Below are 21,631 nucleotides of genomic sequence, written 5' to 3' on the forward strand. Positions count from 1 at the left end.
CATTCTGGGCAGTGTTGAATTATCGTACCAGAGGGTCAAAATGATCATTGTTGCAGGTAAATTATCGTACAAATACGATAATTACCGTACGTCTGGTGTTTTGGAAAATGTTCTGCTGTACACATTGACTGTATTCTTATTAATACAGTAAGTACAGTAGCCCGAATGATGTCACAGGTGTTACCTGCCTAGATGGTGTTTGTTTTTTTAGGATGTGCATTATAATGCCACCTTTTTCCCCACATTTCTGCCCTGGGGGCATGTTAAAATTGAGTTTTTGTCTTTTTGGGGTATTTTCATAACAATCTTTAGCCTTAACTGTAAAAAAAATATATATATATATACCTGCACGCTCTTATAGGAAGAAATACATTGACACACTACTCAGAGCATCTCTGTTTTCAACCCGGGCGGATGAAACCGCCGCATCTCCGGAACAAAAGTCCACTTTGGCGGAATCAGTGAAAGCGTACTGTACTGTAAAGCGTACTTTCTGAACATATTCTGTCATTGAAAGAAGAGAGCATTGAGGGCGCTTCAGTTTTGTTCTGGATGTGTGGAAGCAGTTGTTGCTCCTTTGGTTTGGAGTTGCTGGGTGAAGAGTTTGAAGGCACTCTTCAGGCAGAAGAATTCCAAAGCTTCAAAGATCATAACAAAAACAACTCCAGCATGTTCCAAACATGCTATGGCCTTCACCGGGAGCTAGCACGCAAGGTCTTCTTTTAACAGGCTCTCCTGGAAGCTTTCTGTATAGAATGACTGTGTCAACTTTCACTTACGGTAGATTAAAAAAAAAATGTACCCAAAAAAATGCCGTCACAAAGTTTCCGTGTTCCTGCAGTGTGTCAGTGAACCAATGTTTGGCACGTCGTGTTCTTATCAAGGATGTCAGAAAAGCCTCATCCGCTGTCATGATTCGCACTAGGGAGCGCCATCACATTCATTAGTTGCCATTGGCCTGGTTATTTTTAGAACAATGCTGTTGTAGCCTCCTAAAAGAGAGCAGAATAAAAGTGCTACTGCTGGATAACTTTAGTGAGGTATTGCTGCCTAAAAATATATATGGATTGACTAGATCATTGAAAAAGAGACATGATTAAAAGCTGCCAGAAGAAGATTTATATATTTTTATTCTAGGTCGAATAATAATAAAGAGAGGTGCACGAGGAAACTTATTTAATGAACACAAAATAGTTGAAATGACCTCCCCATGTCACTGTCTTGTGTTTCTGTGTGTAGGCGAATGCCTTTGCCTGGATGGCTACATGAAGGATCCAGTCCACAAACACCTCTGCATCCGCAATGAGTGGGGGCCCAATCAAGGGTAAGTTATGATAATCACCCCATGATAGTATATGATAACTCATTATCAGGGCAAAACATCATAGAGTAAGTTATGATAATCACCCCATGATAACTTATGATAACTCATTACCAGGCCAAAACATCATAGGGTAAGTTATGATGATCACCCCATGATAGCTTATGATAACTCATACCAGGCCAAAACATCATAGGGTAGGTTATGTTAATCACCCCATGATGATAGCTTATGATAACTCATTACCAGGCCAAAACATCATAGGGTAAGTTATGATAATCACCCCATGATGATAGCTTATGATAACTCATTACCAGGCCAAAACATCATAGGGTAAGTTATGATAATCACCCCATGATGATAGCTTATGATAACTCATTACCAGGCCAAAACATCATAGGGTAAGTTATGATAATCACCCCATGATGATAGCTTATGATAACTCATTACCAGGCCAAAAGATCATAGGGTAAGTTATGATAATCACCCCATGATAGCTTATGATAACTCATACCATGCCGAAACATCATATGGGGGGAGGATCATGCCAGAAGAGTATTAAGCATGGCCATTGATTTGCTTTGGGAACATAAGAAATGTCAGGTTGCAAAAATGGCTATTAAAATCCTATGTCACATACACAGATTCATAAGAAACTAATTACTGTAGTTATATACACTCCTACATACATACTGTATATACATATACATTTTTTATTCACCTTTCTGGCTTTGGGCAGTTTTTGTGTCATTCTGTTTTGATGCCTTCATGCTTTATTTGTAAGCTGTGTCCAGTTTGTCATCACAGTACATTCTATCACTTTTAGGCCTACTGGATACTGTGGAAATGCCAACAGAACTAATAGCCTGCTCTCCTCGTTAAGGCAAATACAGGCCCTTCCATTATTGAAAGCTTTACGGTGAACACGAGTAGATGTCCTTCAGCGATGATGGCGGTTCAGTAATGGCGTGGTTCTTCTGGCATGCTCATCTGGCTTTCTCTGTCTGCTCATCTCTGTGGGTGCAAGGTCACACTACTCATCACATCATATATTAGAATAATGCTTCCAAGTGATGGCGTGATATATTTTGGCATCCAAAAATGCTGCTTTAGACACTGGCCCAGAAACACATATACTGCAAGTGCTTAATTGGGTTCACATCTAGTTGTTGAAAAGTCCTTGACATTTGTCTAACACCGTTGCCATAGCGCCAACCACTGGGTCACCACTCACTGATAGGCTGCCATCCTAGAAGCTACCCCTCACATCAGACAAGTCATGTGTTATGCGCCTACAGTACAAGGCACCTGTACCAAAAATGCATGCACCCACGGTACTGGATGGCATTTTGGACTCTGCAAATCATTATTCAAAAGACACCAATGATTGAGGCCATATCCATGTGCCAACACATAAAAATAAAAATAAAATAAAAATAATAATAATAATAATAATAATAATAATAATGATAGTAAAATAAAATGCCTCGGTAGCACCGTTTCTTTTGATGGTCCTTTAAAAAATCGACTGACTCGTGTGTGAGATGAAGCCGGTCGCCGTTGCAAATAAGAGTTTGTTCTTAACACATTGACTGCCAGACGTTTTTTTTTGCTGTAGATAGCTTCTGCCAAGCCGTTTTTTGAGGATTATGGCTCATTTTATAAGAGCCGAGGATTCGTTTCAGCTTGGAGTTTGTGAACATACAATATCTCAAAAGTACTAATAGAATGTGTACTTTCTCTGTCTAAAAGAGTTAGTTTGTAGAGTTAGTAGTTATGTAAGCATTAGCAGTTGAATACAGCATGGTTTTAGCGTGAAAAAGAATATTCAGAGATAAACGGCTTTTTGTGAAATTGGATGGAACTGTCACTTTAACCATTCATTTTTGGCTCTCTCTCTCTCTCTCTCCCTCCCCCTCTCGCTCTCTCTCTCTCTCTCCCTCCCTCTCGCTCTCCCTCCCTCTCTCTCTCTCTCTCTCTCTCTCTCTCTCTCTCTCCCTCCCTCTCGAGTTGCTTCAACTCCGCCCTCCGTGGGCGGACAAGCTTGTCACCAGTCAGTGCTTTGCTGCTCTCCTGTGCCTGTCTGCACAGCCGCTGTTTGAGGAAGTCGGGATGGACTCACTCGTTTGGAGTTTTGGTTGAGAGAAGCTTTTGCGATTCTGGTCATATTTATGCTGCGTGTTTCAAAGTGTGTTCGTCCACCTGTAATCTATCACCCGATCATAGTAGATCGGCTGAATCTATTATGTAAATTTGCAATCCCGCATCGCCAGCAATCAGCGCGAAAAGGAGAATGGCTGGGCTGAGAATGGCTTGACAAGTTAAAAAAATGCTTTCCTTCCTCTAGCAAGGAGAGCACTGTTGCCACTTAGTGGGTCGGTGGAATGGGTTGTAAACGTTCGGTGGCTCCAATAATTATATAAGAGATGTAAAAGGCTTAGATGCACAACCCACCGTCAAAAAAAAAAAATCGATGCCAAAAACGTGTAAACACGTTGTTGGCAGGGAACAGCTGGATTCTGAAAACGTGTTCATACGTTGTTGGCAGTGAATGAGTTAACGACTCGCCTGTGTTAAATAAAGGTTAAATATATTTTTTTGATGTATCTGAGTGAATGTGGGAATAAAGGTGAGAGGGGAGACGGTCTGTGCTTAAAAGCATATTCCCAGCGCTCGATGAATAATTTGGTCGACTGAGATGATGATTGTTTTTTGTGTTTACTGGCTATATCGCTTCAAGTGTTCTGATTGAATAATTCATATCACATTTATTGACTTTGGCATTGATCGGTGTGCCAATTCCTCCCGTTAGATCAGGACACTGACGGGGGCAGCAGGCATCTCGCAGGGTTGTGTGGGTGCAAGGAGGAAAAGTGCATCCCGATCGACCCAAAGTCTGAGTCGCAATCCATTTATCGAAATGCGAAGGTGCACACTGCTTGATTTCCATATTCATGACAGCAAGAAGAACACATCTTGTAGGAGGCCCCGCGCGAAACCACGCCGCGTGTAACTCCAGGCTCTTAATCGGTGGAGTGCACTGCATGCTTACTTACTGCATGCTTAGCAAAACAATTGAAATACCGCCGCACCGCTAGAGTCAAGTTCTGACTCAGGCCCCGGGGTGAATATAATACCCAACAAGAACAGGCAAGCCTAGTTTAGCCAGACCGCGAATGCAGCCTGTGGGGAACATCGTCTGTCTGAAACATTTGACCCTTGTCTTCTGTCCATAAATGGTACTGAAGCCTCTTCTTCTTCTCGCCTGATATCAGACTGAATTGTCAACTTGTTACACTCATTTCCAACTCGGCTCCGTGGAGTGGGCAGATTCTAAAGTCTGGCCCCAGGCAACTCTTTTTCCATAGATTACAGAAGATACTTCCTCCCTGATGAATGTCAAGGGTGCAACATTCTCAGGCTCTTGAGTAGAGCACTGCCCTGTGCCCTGGAAAAGGTGCCGTGGCATTATGGGAACTGGATTGCAGTGCTGTGAATGTACACATATAGGAGACTTTCAACATTGTGGAATCAGTCGCTTGGCTTCGAACTTGAACGCTGTCGAACAGGTGTACTGCCGCTATATAAACTATGAAGCTTAATGTAATCCAAACCTTAATACGTCCATACATCTGTGCATACCAAGCAGGTGCATTTTGAAGCCAATAAGGAAGTGTCAGTAGGTGCTAGATAGGGGTGTCACGATACACTCAGTTCACGATACGATACGATACACGATATTGGGTTCACGATACGATATTTTAACAATATTTCTTTGCGATCGATTTGTAAGTTGAGGGGGCATCCTCCACGCTAATTTGAGTCATTTCACCATTTTCATCCTCCGTGTCTGTTCAAACAAAGCAATGGAAAGGAGAGCGAGCATGCAATCAGATGCAGATCAGTGCCACCATGTTCAGCTTCTTTTTCTCGCGATATGAGATTTCATCTCATCGATACATATTGTCACATTTTGATATCGCGATATATCGTGGGACGATATATTGTTACATCCCTAGTGCTAGATGCCAAAAACACTCCCAAACCATTCCAACTCCATGCAAGTGAACGGGACCACGACAGCAACTTCTCACTCCAAATATACAGTAAAGTCATTGCATATTTAGGCGAGAGGTTATGGTCCCGGTAGGGAGCGAGTCCTCACCCCAAGTGAGGGAGTTCAAGTATCTCAGGGTTTTGTTGTCAAGTGACGGGACGACAGAGCGCCAGATGGGCCGGAGAACGGGAGCAACATGAGGGATAATGCCTTTGCTTTAGCGCACCGTTGTGACGAAAAGAAAGCTGAGCCAGAAGTCAAAGCTCCCGATCTACCTGTCAATCTTCAGCCCAACCCTCACCTATGGTCATGATGACCGAAAGGATGCGATCGCGGATTCAAGCGGCCAAAATGGGGTTTCTTTTGGGATAGGGTGAGAAGCTCAGTAGGGTAGCGCAAGTATTTATCGACAAGGCAGACAGAACAACGGATCACATCAGTGACGGAGTTTTGACGGAACTGGCGGATCCGATCCGTTCATTTGCGATACCCCAGAAAACCTCCCTCTTTTTCACAGCCTAACGTCGTCAGGTACTGTATGTGGCGTAGCTCATTTCCCCGATGCTTCCCGTGTCTCCCTGTCAGCAGAGTAGGTGACAGAGCGGCCATCCTGGCCCTGTCTCCCTGTCAGCAGAGTAGGTGACAGAGCGGCCATCCTGGGGTGACTTCAATGTTTAATGACCAGGGAGCCTCCGGTATTGGAAAAGCCGCTGCCCCTCTCTCTCCCTAGATGCGCCTTTTTGCTTACAGGAGGAGTTCACTCCGAGTGACATCGGGGCCCTGTCACTACCCCTCCTCACTCTACATCAGGGCCCTGTCACTACCCCTCCTCACTCTACATCAGGGCCCTGTCACTACCCCTCCTCACTCTCTCACTCCGCAGACTGTTTAGTCTCCGAGCTGCCAGTCCCAATGCATCTCCATCATTCTCTCTCTCTCTCTCTCTCTCTCTCTCATTTTTGTCTCATCCTGTCTTCATCTCTTATCCCCGCCACTGGTGAATAGATATGAGCCAAAGTCACATTGCATGTCAGCTGCTGGGGAGCACATTTTTCAGTCAGAGTGTTTACACACAGCACACATCATAATGCTGCCTTTGATTTGTGGGGCTCACTGGAAGGCAGGAGTTGCACCACAGCTCAGGATTCTAGGCCATTTAGATTAGGGGAGAACAGAGTGTGCTGAAACATTTAAAGGTCACTTCCTTTTCATTTTAACACAGTTTTGTTCTCTCTTTCTTTTTTGTCTTTGGCGCCCCCCCCAATCTCTCTCTCTCTCTCTCTCTCTGTCTCTGATCTATTCTGTTTTGTTTCCATGCCAGTCCCTGGCCTTACACCATCTTCCAGCGCGGGTTTGATCTTGTGATGGGAGAACAACCCTCTGATCGCATCTTCAGGTAAGAACTTGACAAAACTTTGTTTTCCGTCTAAGCAGATATTCCGTTGGGGTACATGCGGTCCTACGAGGCAGAGATGGCACATTTAAAATGTCTCTCCTTGTCCATTATTCTCGTCCTCGCTCTGTGTGCCTCTCTCGCTCTCATGGTGAAGGGATGCAGCTGCTCACACTGTCATTTTGAAAAGGGGCCATGTAATGGAGTGAGAGATGAGATTCTCAGCCTGGAAAGGCAGAGGCAGTTCATCTCCTCTCCCTCCAAGACTCTCCGGTCGAATACTCAGTGCTGTGTGATGCTGACAAGTCCAAGTGTCCAGACAGCGTTAGGCATACGCACACGCCTCCTGCCACGCCCCCCGGGGTCTGGAAAGCACTTTAGTCAATTGATTAGAAATGATTAGTCAGTTTTGAATGCGAGGCATACTGGACTGTAGTTTGGACTAACAATCAGTGCCACTCTTTCTTATTTTAATGACAGTGCTGATTACTGCAACAGCATCACCATTTCCTCTGCTTAATCTTGAAGAAGATACACAGTCGTTTGCATTTACTATTGTTTTTGTCATTGTTAGAGAATGGAATTTCCGAGTAAATCTCCAATTGTTTACTTTATAATTGTTGCAATAACCTCATAAACAAGATGGCTCCTGGAGGCTGCCTTCCAAGTTTACAGATATTCGTGGACTTGGCTTGAGTGGGTTGGATGAGTTCCCCAAAAAAACTGCTTTAAGAGCTAGCTTTGGGGTTGGTCAGTCCCCAGACTGAGGCAGATCATTTAGGCAAAATAACAATACTCCAAACACAAACTCCAGTGTAGTCTCGTCCTTAGAGGTCATTGTCTTACCTAGATAAACTTTTGAAACATCCCACAATATGCAAACATTTCAGATTCTTTTAGATATCAGACGACAGCTCAGTAAGGAATTATGAAATTAATTCAGACTTACCCAAATACATATTGCCAGAGAATGTTATGGTAATAAATATACTTTCATAAGACATCTTCCTGGACTCCTGGCTTCAATTCATTTGGTTTAGATAGGCTGTTATAATTATCACATTAGCGGATGAAGAGTGGAAATTCCATTCTCTAACAGTCATCTATTTCTATGTTGTATTTATTTTTTACAATTCCTTCAGGATATGTGTAGTGTTTCTTTTGTTAAATTAGCTTTATCCTATTACTTCACCCAAGCAAACATTTCAATTGTCGAGGTTTAACTTCATCAGGAATGAGGAAATTGAATATTACAGTCAGTCAGTCATCCACATTATTCCCTCTCTCTGAGTAAATATGCACAGAAGAGAGAATATATAATAATGTACTGGACAGTTGATAGAAGGCCTCTGTTCGCTGTCCATTGGTTGCCATGTGTACCAGATGAACATTAGGGATGCAGGTGGTGACTAATTAGTCTATATTTTGTTTTTGCTTAGACTAGTCGACTAGTCTACAAGTAAGAAAAGACTCAGAAAACAGCCAAAACTGAGAGCAATTTAATTTATATGGTTAAAACGTCCGAAAAGATATTGCTTGTATTTAAGAGCTATTTGAAACCGCTAATTACGTTCGTCATAATCGTCAATATCCAAATCATCTTGCGCTGTTTATGAACATTGCAAACCTCTGTGTCGGTAACGCCTCTGTGTGTCGGTAACGCCTCTGTGTGTCGGTAACGCCTCTGTGTCGGTAACGCCTCTGTGTCGGTAACACCTCTGTGTCGGTAACTCCTCTGTGTCGGTAACACCTCTGTGTCGGTAACGCCTCTGTGTCGGTAACTCCTCTGTGTCGGTAAGGCCTCTGTGTCGGTAACTCCTCTGTGTTGGTAACTCCTCTGTGTTGGTAACTCCTCTGTGTCGGTAACGCCTGTGTGTCGGTAACTCCTCTGTGTCGGTAAGGCCTCTGTGTCGGTAACGCCTCTGTGTCGGTAACGCCTCTGTGTGTCGGTAACTCCTCTGTGTCGGTAACACCTCTGTGTCGGTAACTCCTCTGTGTTGGTAAGGCCTCTGTGTCGGTAAGGCCTCTGTGTCGGTAACTCCTCTGTGTGTCGGTAACGCCTCTGTGTCGGTAACGCCTCTGTGTCGGTAACTCCTCTGTGTCGGTAAGGCCTCTGTGTCGGTAACACCTCTGTGTCGGTAACTCCTCTGTGTTGGTAACTCCTCTGTGTTGGTAAGGCCTCTGTGTCGGTAAGGCCTCTGTGTCGGTAACGCCTCTGTGTGTCGGTAACGCCTCTGTGTCGGTAACGCCTCTGTGTCGGTAACTCCTCTGTGTCGGTAAGGCGTCTGTGTCGGTAACACCTCTGTGTCGGTAACTCCTCTGTGTTGGTAACGCCTCTGTGTCGGTAAGGCCTCTGTGTCGGTAACGCCTCTGTGTCGGTAACTCCTCTGTGTCGGTAACTCCTCTGTGTCGGTAACTCCTCTGTGTTGGTAACACCTCTGTGTTGGTAACTCCTCTGTGTTGGTAACGCCTCTGTGTCGGTAACGCCTCTGTGTGTCGGTAACGCCTCTGTGTCGGTAACGCCTCTGTGTCGGTAACGCCTCTGTGTCGGTAACTCCTCTGTGTTGGTAACTCCTCTGTGTTGGTAACGCCTCTGTGTCGGTAACGCCTCTGTGTCGGTAACTCCTCTGTGTCGGTAACGCCTCTGTGTCGGTAACGCCTCTGTGTCGGTAACTCCTCTGTGTCGGTAACTCCTCTGTGTCGGTAACGCCTCTGTGTTGGTAACTCCTCTGTGTCGGTAACTCCTCTGTGTCGGTAACGCCTCTGTGTCGGTAACGCCTCTGTGTCGGTAACTCCTCTGTGTCGGTAACGCCTCTGTGTCGGTAACGCCTCTGTGTCGGTAACTCCTCTGTGTCGGTAACTCCTCTGTGTCGGTAACGCCTCTGTGTTGGTAACTCCTCTGTGTCGGTAACTCCTCTGTGTCGGTAACGCCTCTGTGTCGGTAACGCCTCTGTGTCGGTAACTCCTCTGTGTCGGTAACGCCTCTGTGTCGGTAACGCCTCTGTGTCGGTAACTCCTCTGTGTCGGTAACTCCTCTGTGTCGGTAACGCCTCTGTGTCGGTAACTCCTCTGTGTCGGTAACTCCTCTGTGTCGGTAACGCCTCTGTGTCGGTAACTCCTCTGTGTCGGTAACTCCTCTGTGTCGGTAACTCCTCTGTGTCGGTAACGCCTCTGTGTCGGTAACGCCTCTGTGTCGGTAACTCCTCTGTGTCGGTAACGCCTCTGTGTCGGTAACGCCTCTGTGTTGGTAACGCCTCTGTGTTGGTAACTCCTCTGTGTCGGTAACGCCTCTGTGTCGGTAACGCCTCTGTGTTGGTAACGCCTCTGTGTCGGTAACGCCTCTGTGTCGGTAACACCTCTGTGTTGGTAACTCCTCTGTGTCGGTAACGCCTCTGTGTTGGTAACGCCTCTGTGTTGGTAACGCCTCTGTGTCGGTAACGCCTCTGTGTTGGTAACGCCTCTGTGTGTCGGTAACGCCTCTGTGTTGGTAACGCCTCTGTGTGTCGGTAACTCCTCTGTGTTGGTAACGCCTCTGTGTCGGTAACGCCTCTGTGTCGGTAACGCCTCTGTGTTGGTAACGCCTCTGTGTCGGTAACACCTCTGTGTCGGTAACGCCTCTGTGTCGGTAACGCCTCTGTGTGTCGGTAACGCCTCTGTGTCGGTAACTCCTCTGTGTCGGTAACACCTCTGTGTGTCGGTAACGCCTCTGTGTCGGTAACACCTCTGTGTGTCGGTAACGCCTCTGTGTCGGTAACGCCTCTGTGTCGGTAACGCCTCTGTGTGTCGGTAACGCCTCTGTGTCGGTAACACCTCTGTGTCGGTAACTCCTCTGTGTCGGTAAGGCCTCTGTGTCGGTAACTCCTCTGTGTCGGTAACTCCTCTGTGTGTCGGTAACGCCTCTGTGTCGGTAACGCCTCTGTGTCGGTAACACCTCTGTGTCGGTAACTCCTCTGTGTTGGTAACGCCTCTGTGTCGGTAAGGCCTCTGTGTCGGTAACTCCTCTGTGTTGGTAACGCCTCTGTGTCGGTAACACCTCTGTGTCGGTAACACCTCTGTGTCGGTAACTCCTCTGTGTCGGTAACGCCTCTGTGTCGGTAACTCCTCTGTGTCGGTAACGCCTCTGTGTCGGTAACACCTCTGTGTGTCGGTAACGCCTCTGTGTCGGTAACGCCTCTGTGTCGGTAACGCCTCTGTGTGTCGGTAACGCCTCTGTGTCGGTAACACCTCTGTGTCGGTAACTCCTCTGTGTCGGTAAGGCCTCTGTGTCGGTAACTCCTCTGTGTCGGTAACTCCTCTGTGTGTCGGTAACGCCTCTGTGTCGGTAACGCCTCTGTGTCGGTAACACCTCTGTGTCGGTAAGGCCTCTGTGTCGGTAACTCCTCTGTGTTGGTAACACCTCTGTGTGTCGGTAACGCCTCTGTGTCGGTAACGCCTCTGTGTCGGTAACGCCTCTGTGTGTCGGTAACGCCTCTGTGTCGGTAACACCTCTGTGTCGGTAACTCCTCTGTGTCGGTAAGGCCTCTGTGTCGGTAACTCCTCTGTGTCGGTAACTCCTCTGTGTGTCGGTAACGCCTCTGTGTCGGTAACGCCTCTGTGTCGGTAACACCTCTGTGTCGGTAAGGCCTCTGTGTCGGTAACACCTCTGTGTTGGTAACGCCTCTGTGTCGGTAAGGCCTCTGTGTCGGTAACTCCTCTGTGTTGGTAACACCTCTGTGTTGGTAACTCCTCTGTGTCGGTAACTCCTCTGTGTTGGTAACTCCTCTGTGTCGGTAACTCCTCTGTGTTGGTAACACCTCTGTGTTGGTAACGCCTCTGTGTCGGTAACACCTCTGTGTCGGTAACTCCTCTGTGTTGGTAACGCCTCTGTGTCGGTAACGCCTCTGTGTCGGTAACTCCTCTGTGTCGGTAACTCCTCTGTGTTGGTAACTCCTCTGTGTTGGTAACTCCTCTGTGTCGGTAACTCCTCTGTGTCGGTAACGCCTCTGTGTCGGTAACTCCTCTGTGTTGGTAACTCCTCTGTGTCGGTAACGCCTCTGTGTCGGTAACGCCTCTGTGTCGGTAACACCTCTGTATCGGTAACTCCTCTGTGTCGGTAACGCCTCTGTGTCGGTAACTCCTCTGTGTCGGTAACGCCTCTGTGTCGGTAACTCCTCTGTGTCGGTAACTCCTCTGTGTTGGTAACGCCTCTGTGTCGGTAACGCCTCTGTGTTGGTAACTCCTCTGTGTTGGTAACTCCTCTGTGTTGGTAACGCCTCTGTGTCGGTAACTCCTCTGTGTTGGTAACTCCTCTGTGTTGGTAAGGCCTCTGTGTCGGTAACGCCTCTGTGTTGGTAACTCCTCTGTGTTGGTAACGCCTCTGTGTTGGTAACTCCTCTGTGTTGGTAACGCCTCTGTGTCGGTAACTCCTCTGTGTTGGTAACTCCTCTGTGTCGGTAACGCCTCTGTGTCGGTAACGCCTCTGTGTTGGTAACAGCCACCTAGGACGCCGGCATCAAGCGAAACATCTCTGGGAAGCGCTTTGATACACCGCTCTCCCCGTTAGCACGTCTTCTGCAGGGGAACCTTCTGTCCGTCCAGCTGCACAGTTTAAAGTCTCTTTGTCCTCCAACTGCTCCCACACAGCCACACACAGCCATCCATCCTCATTTCAATGTTTCGGGCTCTCCGCTTTGAACTTCGCCAACCAGCTACATCGCCTCCAAACGTCGGAGGGGAAAACAGACCTTGAATCTCAATGAGCGCTCGGAGGGCACAGCCATCAGCTCATTTGCTTAAGCAGACATTAGCATTGAACACAGGCAAATGAGGCAATTAAAACAGCGCTGGTATTAGAGAGTAAAATGAAATAAAGCAACAACAAAAAAATGCAAGTGCAACTTCACTGCGAGGTGGAGATAAATGCTGAGAATCAGCATTACACACTCTCTGTGTTTGTCATTGACACTGTATTAGTAGCCCGGAGTTACTGTGAGCACTGCAAACATGTTTCCTACTCCAGCAGTGTTTTCCTGTGGGACCTCTTACTGTTCTCCACCACCGCTCTCTCCGAGGACGACAGCGTTAAGTCATATAGTTAAGTCATATAGTTAAGTCATATAGTTAAGTCATATAATTAAGTCATATAGTTAAGTCATATAGCAGCGTGCTCGTCCCCAGGTGTCTATTACTGCATAGAGGAGCGCTTGTTAAGTGGCTGCTAATTCGTACTTTGGTCACCCCCGTAGACGTCATACTGCATCACAGCGAATGTGAGCACTCCTCCACTGCACTGTGGGCACCATAATAGCCTGGGTTGGACTGGCTAAAAGACTTGTGAGACTAGTGGCAATGGCTTCCTGAGAAGTGATATGGGAATACAATCCACTTTCAATAGACTAGCGAGCGGAAATTCAATGCATTATATTCCAGCGAATGGAAGGACACGAGTTTGAGCCATAACACTCGAGTTCTTAAACAAGGGCCTAATTGGACGCATGCAATTAAGCGTTCCATTTCGAGAGAGGTTTAATCACTCTGCGCTTAAAGCAACTGGTAATGCATGCAGTCCCCCCGCCATCCACTGCCCTTTCTTTATGCCAAGTTAGCATTTTATGAAATGCAAATTGAACAATGTGAATAAGGGAATGTGTTTAGTCTGCAGAAAAACGGTTTAAACAGTTTAATCAACAAGTTCCCTCTTTTGTACTACAAGTATGCATGCATAATTCATGGGCCGCTAATAATGCATTTGATGCTAATCTGCGTGCGCTGTTTAACTTAAAGTTTAAAGTATTACATTTCATCGGCGGCGTGTTTAAAGATTGATGAGATCCATTGACTCACAAAGAAAGAATTGTTTTAGAGTCTTTGTTCCGGACATCTGTTGTTTACAGATTTATAGGCCTGCGTTCTCTCTGGAGGAAATGTTACTGGCCCTTTTTGTCTGGGTTCCACATTTAGTATGCATGTAGTCCATTATGACACAGTCCTTCTGTTCCACAACTACTTATGCAAAAAAGGATAAATTTAGTGGGCCTTGATACCATTGTACCAAATCATTAATTCAGCGAAATTGTTGTGCTGTAGCTATTTTTATGCCTCTGCCGGCGATAGCCAGGCCAGAGGCATTATGGATTTGGGTTGTACGTCCGATGTTCGTTAATGCGATATCTGAGGAACGACTCGACGGAATTTCATCAAATTTGCCTCAAACATCGACTTGGACTCAAGGATGAACTGATTAGATTTTGGTGGTCAAAGGTCAACGTTCAAGGTCACTGTGACCTCACGAACGCCATTCCCAAGGTTGTTAACGCGATATCTCAGGAACGGCTTGACAGAATTTCTTCCAATCTGACTCAAACGTCGACTTGGACGCAACAATGAACTGATACGATTTTGGTGGTCAAAGTGTGGGTCACTGTGACCTCACGAACGCCATTCCCGAGTTCGTTAACGCGATATCTCAGGAACGGCTTGACGGAATTTGTTCCAATTTGGCTCAAACGTTGACTTGGATGCAAGGATGAACTTATTACATTTTGGTGATCAAAGGTCAAGGTCACTCTGACCTCTCGAACGCCATTTTCAAGCTCGTTAACGCGATATCTCAGGAATGCCTTGATGGAATTTCTTTGCGTTTGCTTCAAACGTCCACTTGAACTCAAGGATGAACTGATTACATTTTGGTGGTCAAAGGTCAAAGTGCAAGGTCACTGTGACCTCACGAACCCCATTTCCAAGCTCTTTAACGCGATATCTCAGGAACGCCTTGACGGGATTTCTTCCAATTTGGCTCAAACGTCGACTTGGCCTCAAGGATGAACTAATTCGATTTTGGTCGTCAAATGACAAAGGTTAAGGTCACTGTGACCTCACAGACGCCATTTTCAAGCTTGTTAACGTGATATCTCAGGAACACCTCGACAGAATTTCATCTAATTTGCCTCAAACTTCCACTTGGACTCAGGAATGAACTGATTACATTTTGGTGGTCAAAGGTCAAGGTCACTGTGACCTCACGAATGCCATCTTCAAGCTCGACAACGCCATGATAACATTTCTTGTTTCTGTTGACACTCATTCTGCTGACATATGGCAGTATAATGTACCTTGCATCAAAATGTTTTCTCACCAGTCTTTGGCAGACACAAGCCAAACCTTCGCCTTATTTTCCTCTCTCAACACAGGTTCACCTACACCTTGGGCGAGGGCATGTGGCTGCCGCTGAGCAAAAGCTTCGTCATCCCGCCCGCCGAGCTGGCCATCAACCCCTCGGCCAAGTGCAAGACGGACATGACGGTCATGGAGGACGCCGTGGACGTGCGGTGAGAGAGGGCACTGCCCGAGGGCACTCTTTTCTTCCAGGCGGGTCCCGTTTCAGAGAAGCGGCGAGGGGGGGGGGGCATCCGGGTAGTGCAGCAGTAGATTCCCTGCCTACCAACACGAAGGTCGCAGGTTCGAGCCCGCGTGTTGCCTCCGGCTTGGTTGGGTGTCTGTCCATACGGGCACAATTGGCCGTGTCTGCGGGTGGGAAGCCAGACCAGTGCCTCCTTAGGTCGCTCGGGGCACAAGTTCTGGGGGGCGGGGGGGGGGGGGGTATTGCGTGTTCCACCCACGCGCTACAGCCTGCCGGCAAAACTCCTCACTAGAAGCGGCTGGCTACTGCACATGTATCGGTGAGAGCCTGTGCCTTTCTACAACTCGCCCCAGATGGGCAGGCAGGCTGGTGCAAAGACCCTGACAGCCTGTGGTCATTGGCCAAGTAAACAGGGGTAAAAATGTTATAGAAAAAAAAAGTGGCGAGGGGAACGTAGTACGTAGAACGGAGTATTTATTTTTCTGACGACTTTTTACTTTTACTCCCTACATTTTAACACAAATATCTGTATTCTACTCCTTGCATTTTCACCATCCTTACATTCCAAACTAAAGTAAGTAGCGTTACTTTAGTTTTAGTGCATGACAGACAAAAACAATGTAACATTCTCTGTACCTCTCATCTCACGTTCTCCCGGCTTTCACGCATTATGTGCACCTTTTTTGTGGAGAAACCATATCACACAAATTAGGTAGTCTAGACACTAATAGATGACAGCCATGGCCAGGTCAATACGATAGTGATGTCATAAATCACTGATGTCGAATATGATGTCAACAGTGATGTCACTCGAGCAATTGCGATATCATCAGTGATGTAACTCGAGCGATAGTGATGTCATCAGTGAGTGATGTTATCAGTGAGTGATGTCATCAGTGATGTCACTCAAACAATTGTGATGTCATCAGCCATAATGTTATGATATCACAATGTCATGATGTCGTTAAGTCATGATGTCATAATGCGATGATGTCATAATGTCACAATGTCATAATGCGATGGTCATAATGCCCAACACACAGTCCCTTCTTAAAACCTTCCGTTTGAGAATAGTCGGTGATGTCCTCTGACAGACCTGAAGGAATGGCTGTGCGAGCAGAGCATGATGACAGGCAGCTCCATGATGCAGCCTACGCAGGAGACCTGGACAGACTGAGAAGCCTGCTGCAGGAAGACCACTTCAGAAGGCGGATCATCGAGCCATGTTCATTGTGGTTTCGGAGAACCCCTCTGGGGGACGCAGCCAGCCAGGGTCATGCTGCTTGTGTGGTCTACCTGATCAACCAGGGAGTCAAGGTAGACCCCACATACAGAATGCCTCTCTACAGGGCCATGCTCAATGGTCCCCTGGAATGTGTCCGGATCCTCCTGGAAGCCGGGGCCGACCCCAACAGAAGCGGAGACTGGCCATTCTCACACACCCCGGCCTACCTTGCTGCCAAGGAGGGTAGGCTGGACATACTGCAGGAACTCATCAGGTTCGGTGCTGCTGTTGACATGGACAGCGTTCAAACCCTCGAGAGGTCTCCTCTCTTCATCAGCGCCATCCTCCACCACCTGGACTGCTTCCGCCTGCTGCTCCAGGCCAGCGTTCTGACTCGTGACGTGGCTTCTCGCCTGCTGGAGGGGGTGCTGCATATGAGGTGCCAGGCGGCCTTCGTCCAGCTGCTCCTGGACCACGGCGCCGACCCGGCCCTGGTGAGGAAGCAGGCACAGCTGGAGGTTTGGGCGGATCCCGAGGCGCTCAGGGTCTTTCTGGAGGCCAAGAGATGTCCTCGCAGTCTGACCCATGTGTGTCGGATCCGGATCCGCCATGCGCTGGGCACACATCACCTGAGCCAAATCCACTCCCTACCACTAACACAAGTGATGAAGGACTTTGTGCTCTACCAAAACTGACTTGAAGGACTGTCCGTTTATTTATTTTCTGTGTGTCCGTGTGCTTGGTGCATCGTCTGCAGGGTTCCCAAGCTAGAATTGAACGCAAATGAACGCAAATTCTAGTTATCTTAATATGACGTGTGGTTCAGTTAGCTTTGCACAGAAACAGCCAGTAGAAATACTTATGTATGTTTTTTGTTTTTTACTATTATTTTCTTTTCCTGTGTCCAAGCCTGTTCATGTGTCTTGTTCAGAATAGTTTTTAAATAAAATATTCATAAAATACTTTTTACTTTTATACTTGATTACATTTCAGAGCCTGTACTTCTTTTTTTACTTTTACTTGAGTAAACAAGTTGAATCAGTACTTTTACCAGTCTTTTTTGTTTTACAGAAGTAATTGTACTTCTACTTAGGTAAAGAATGTGTGTACTTTTCCCATCTTTGGTTTCATAAGGCGGTGAAGCGCAGTAGGATTTTGCTCACCGCTGCACCAAACTGCACTAAAGTTTCGTGTAACTTCGGCACTGACATTACCAGGAGTTTCTCTGCCTTCATAGTTTTTCATCGATAGACCTCCCAACCATGAAAGAGAAAGAAAGAAAAAAATCATTTTTCATGATCAACACATTTTTTTTGATCTCCCATTACCCAGAATGTGGCTGTTGACTCTTTGCGCCTATCGCTATTGTTTATTCTCATTCAATCAGCATTTCTCCTTTATTTACTATCATTGCAGCAAGTTTTAACGGCCCAGAGAGCTTGAGAGAGAGACAGAGAGAGGAAGAGAGAGAGAGAGAGAGCTTGATGCCAGCCAGACCCAGCGAGACGATCTCGGCGGTCGTGATTCAGAGAGTAATGAAACTCTGAGGTCCGGCACAAAATCAATTATGTAACATCGCAAAGAGAAAAGAGAAAAGAATTAGTTGGCAATGCAAAGCCATCAAATCACACACTTGAATTGAATTGTTAAATGCTTCATAATTCCTCCGGAGGAAATGTGCTCTGTGGGCTGCAGAGCGCTGCTGTCTGTCTGGAGCTGCAGAGCGAGAGCCCTAACTGGGCCAAGGCCACGCTGCAGTAATGAACTGGGCTCAGCTGACAGCAGCACCACAACAACATCCATTCCACTGTATCCTACAGGAATACTTAAAGGAACACTCCGCCCATTTTCAACCAGCTTTGTATCATTAGAACATCAGTAGTATATCAGAAAACTGTAAACTGTTTTCAAGTCTGTCATTTAATTTGACAGTTATTGAGTGTTAAAGTGTGGACCAGTGACATCACTGGTCCACACTAACTCAAATTAATAACTCATTAACTCGAATCAACTCTCAATAACTGTCAAACTAGATGAATGATGAATAGTTTGACAGTTATTGAGAGTTGATTTGAGTTAATGAGTTATTAATTTGAGTTAGTGTGGACCACTGATGTCACTGGTCCACACTTTAACACTCAATAACTGTCAAATTAAATGACAGACTTCAAAACCGTTTACAGTTTTCTGATATACTACTGATGTTCTAATGATACAAAGCTGGTTGAAAATGGGCGTAGTGTTCCTTTAACCACATCTGAATCGCTCACTCACATCTGTGTTTACCATTGACTGTATAAAGATTGTATTGGGATTTGTTTACACTTACTGTATGTTGATTTTCTTTGCTTTTCCTTCTTTGCGTTTGCAGTCTTATTGACAGTAGTATCATATTCATTTGTTCAACCAAAGTAAAAGACAAATAGGGCATTTATACACCATGGCACCATGATTTAACAATAACAAAAAAAATGCAGCCAGCAGTGCAGAGGCCAACGTTCAAGATTCAAGATTCAAGATTTTTATTGTCACTCCGTAGTACAAGTATCACGTGTGAAATTCTTGTGCTGTAGACTCCGTTACAACATAGTGCAAAAATAAAATAAAAAATAATTAAAAACAAGAGGCAACAAGCAATAAAGCAGTAAGACACGCCACAGACAGTGGCACATATGTGCAAATGGCATGAACATACTTTAAACATAATTAAACATAGTAACATTCTGTTAGGTGCAAATAGCATATGCCTAATTAACATACTATTGAACATTAGTCATACGTGATGGTAGCAGCTGCAGTGCGGTACAGTACGGCTACTACACTATTTGTATATGTTAAGGAGTCTCGTGGCCTGCGAGAAGAAACTGTCCCTCAAGCGATTTGTGCGTGCTCTTGGGACCCTGTATCTCCTCCCTGAGGGTAGCAGGGAGAACAGACTGTTGTGGGGGTGGTTTGTGTCTTTGATGATCTTCATGGACCTCTTGTGGGCACCGCTGGTTGTACAGATCTTGCAGTTCTGGCAGCTCACATCCTGTTACGTTCTATAACGTTATACGACAATATATTTAATTTGACTTCTGATGTCATTACATAAACCACATAGAGCACATGGCTAATGGTGGCACTGCACTGTAGGGCTACTGTCTATTCGTGACCTGGCAGATGCAAGAGGCAGATACTTACATTGCTTAGTGCTCAGCATTATGAATCAGCAAAAGAATGCCTGTGCCTCCAGCTGCATTCTGTGGTTGCATCAAGTCTATTTAGATTGGATTAGTTCAGCAGAAGGAGGTGGGCTAATGTCATTATTACTGGAACACTCTTTGATTTTGTAATTTGCCTTCTCAACAACTTTTACGGACTGTGCACAGCAGCCACATCAGATCCTGGCCCCTTGCCTCCAGTTATTTGCTCTGTGAAAATGAAGTCAGGTGAAATTAGTCCAGCCCAAATGAATATCCCTCTCCTCGTCAGCATGGAGGCCTACACCAAGAAGTAAAGTCAATGAAAAACCTGTTATGACACATATATATCTATATATATATATATATATACTAGTAATCTTGCGTGCTACGCGCGCTCGATTCCTAGGCTCGCCTGCTGCGCGGGCTCGCATACTCCTCGCCTGCTCTATTGGGATGCGCAGCGCACATTTGCTCAACTTCGCATCACTGATGATGACATCACAATTGCTCGAGTGACCATCACTGATCACATCATGGAGTGCTCAAGTGACGACACCGTGACATCACTCACTGATGACATCACAATTGCTCGAGTGATCATCACTGATGACATCATCGAGTGCTCGAGTGACATCACTGATGATGTCATAGACATTGTGACATCATCAGTGACATCATTATTGACCAAGATCTTACGAGGGAAAGTACAGCGTGACATTATTGCCTCTGTCCAGCCCCGCCCACTTAGTCAGTTGTCTTCCGGATCCCAAAGTGTATGGACATACACGAGTGAGCCTTCCTCCGTCTGTGCCCGGGACTCTTCCTCCGTCTGTGCCCGGGACTCTTCCTCCGTCTGTGCCCGGGACTCTTCCTCCGTCTGTGCCCGGGACTCTTCCTCCGTCTGTGCCCGGGACTCTTCCTCCGTCTGTGCCCGGGACTCTTCCTCCGTCTGTGCCCGGGACTCTTCCTCCGTCTGTGCCCGGGACTCTTCCTCCGTCTGTGCCCGGGACTCGCAGACTGACAACAGTAACAGTTGTATGATCCGAGTTATATAGAACATACCTGCTGTTGTTGATAAGTGCCGATCTTGTTGTGAGTGCTATAAATCTGCCATTCTGCCAGGAAAGCTCCTGAACTGGATATCCCTTGTGGCATTCTTCACCCACACGCCTCCAACATAACAACAAGTCCACGACAATATTATATATTCTCATATACTAGGGTTTCTCACAGTAGACTTTAGACTTTTCCCAGGCAAAATGTCTCCTATTAGCCCCCATTATGTCCCAGCAAGCAGCTAGCAAGGCAGACTGTAAGCTTCATGCTCATTCATGTTCATTATGACCAGTAATAAGGGAAAGGCCAACTACAATTAAGCGTGTGACGACGAGTGTCATGTGAATTGATTCTCGAGCACATGACATTACACATGACACATCGATCACATGACACCTCAATATTAAAGCACTCATTTCTCACAATTTCATCTAATCTTTGGTGCTCTGCTCTTCCGGAGATTTATTTATGATAATGTCACAGGTTATTACTTTAAGCCTAAAATTAGCCCATCTCAAGCCTTGAGTTTCTCTTGCTCTTTGCAGGATGGATTCGCTTTGCTATTGGATTTTCCTCCCCATCAGACTATGCAGATTTTCTCAGATGTTAGGTCAAAGAGTTACCTGCTGTACCGTTGGAAGCAGGGTAGCGGGGGCCATCATCCCTCACAGCCGGTGTTAAGGTGGTCGCAGAGCTGGCGGTAATTCTGTGGGTAAATCCATGCTAAGTGTATCACCTCCACCAAAGGGAGTAGAGAACTCTCAGACCAGCAAGATGATACATTTCATGACTGTACGTACACCTTAAGCCTCATTTATTAAGCAATAGACTCACTGCTGCATCTGTTTAGAAAAGTACACTAGGTGATGGAAAGGGCATTTAGTATACAAAGTAACGAGTTAAAAAGAAAAGACACGTTTCCTTTTCCCAGCCTTTTGGGAACTTTCACTATTGTGCATACACACACTATTACACTATTAATCAATAAAGCGATTTGGTCACTGCGACATTAATCGTTTATTTATGCACTATTTATGCTGATCATAGTAAAGAAGA

General features: G+C 46.1%; 2 protein-coding genes across 2 annotated transcripts in view; both read left to right on the forward strand.

The window, feature by feature from the left end:
• astn1 (astrotactin 1) overlaps positions 1–21,631 on the forward strand; it is a gene marked incomplete at both ends in the record, with an annotated part of 525,801 nt that overhangs the window by 183,775 nt on the left and 320,395 nt on the right. The window contains 3 exons of the mRNA XM_083653323.1: positions 1,240–1,324; positions 6,700–6,774; positions 14,940–15,077. Coding sequence (XP_083509449.1) covers positions 1,240–1,324; positions 6,700–6,774; positions 14,940–15,077 — 298 coding nt within the window. The remainder of the gene's footprint in view (positions 1–1,239; positions 1,325–6,699; positions 6,775–14,939; positions 15,078–21,631) is intronic.
• On the forward strand, positions 16,214–18,095 carry LOC310791989 (uncharacterized protein; the record flags this gene model as incomplete). Its single annotated transcript, XM_083653670.1, has 2 exons — positions 16,214–16,759; positions 18,030–18,095. The coding sequence occupies 2 exons, from the start codon at positions 16,214–16,216 to the stop codon at positions 18,093–18,095; spliced, it is 612 nt and encodes a 203-aa protein (XP_083509796.1).

This window comes from Poromitra crassiceps, assembly GCF_964638095.1.
Source record: "Poromitra crassiceps genome assembly, chromosome: 17".
NCBI classification, from domain to species: domain Eukaryota; kingdom Metazoa; phylum Chordata; class Actinopteri; order Beryciformes; family Melamphaidae; genus Poromitra; species Poromitra crassiceps.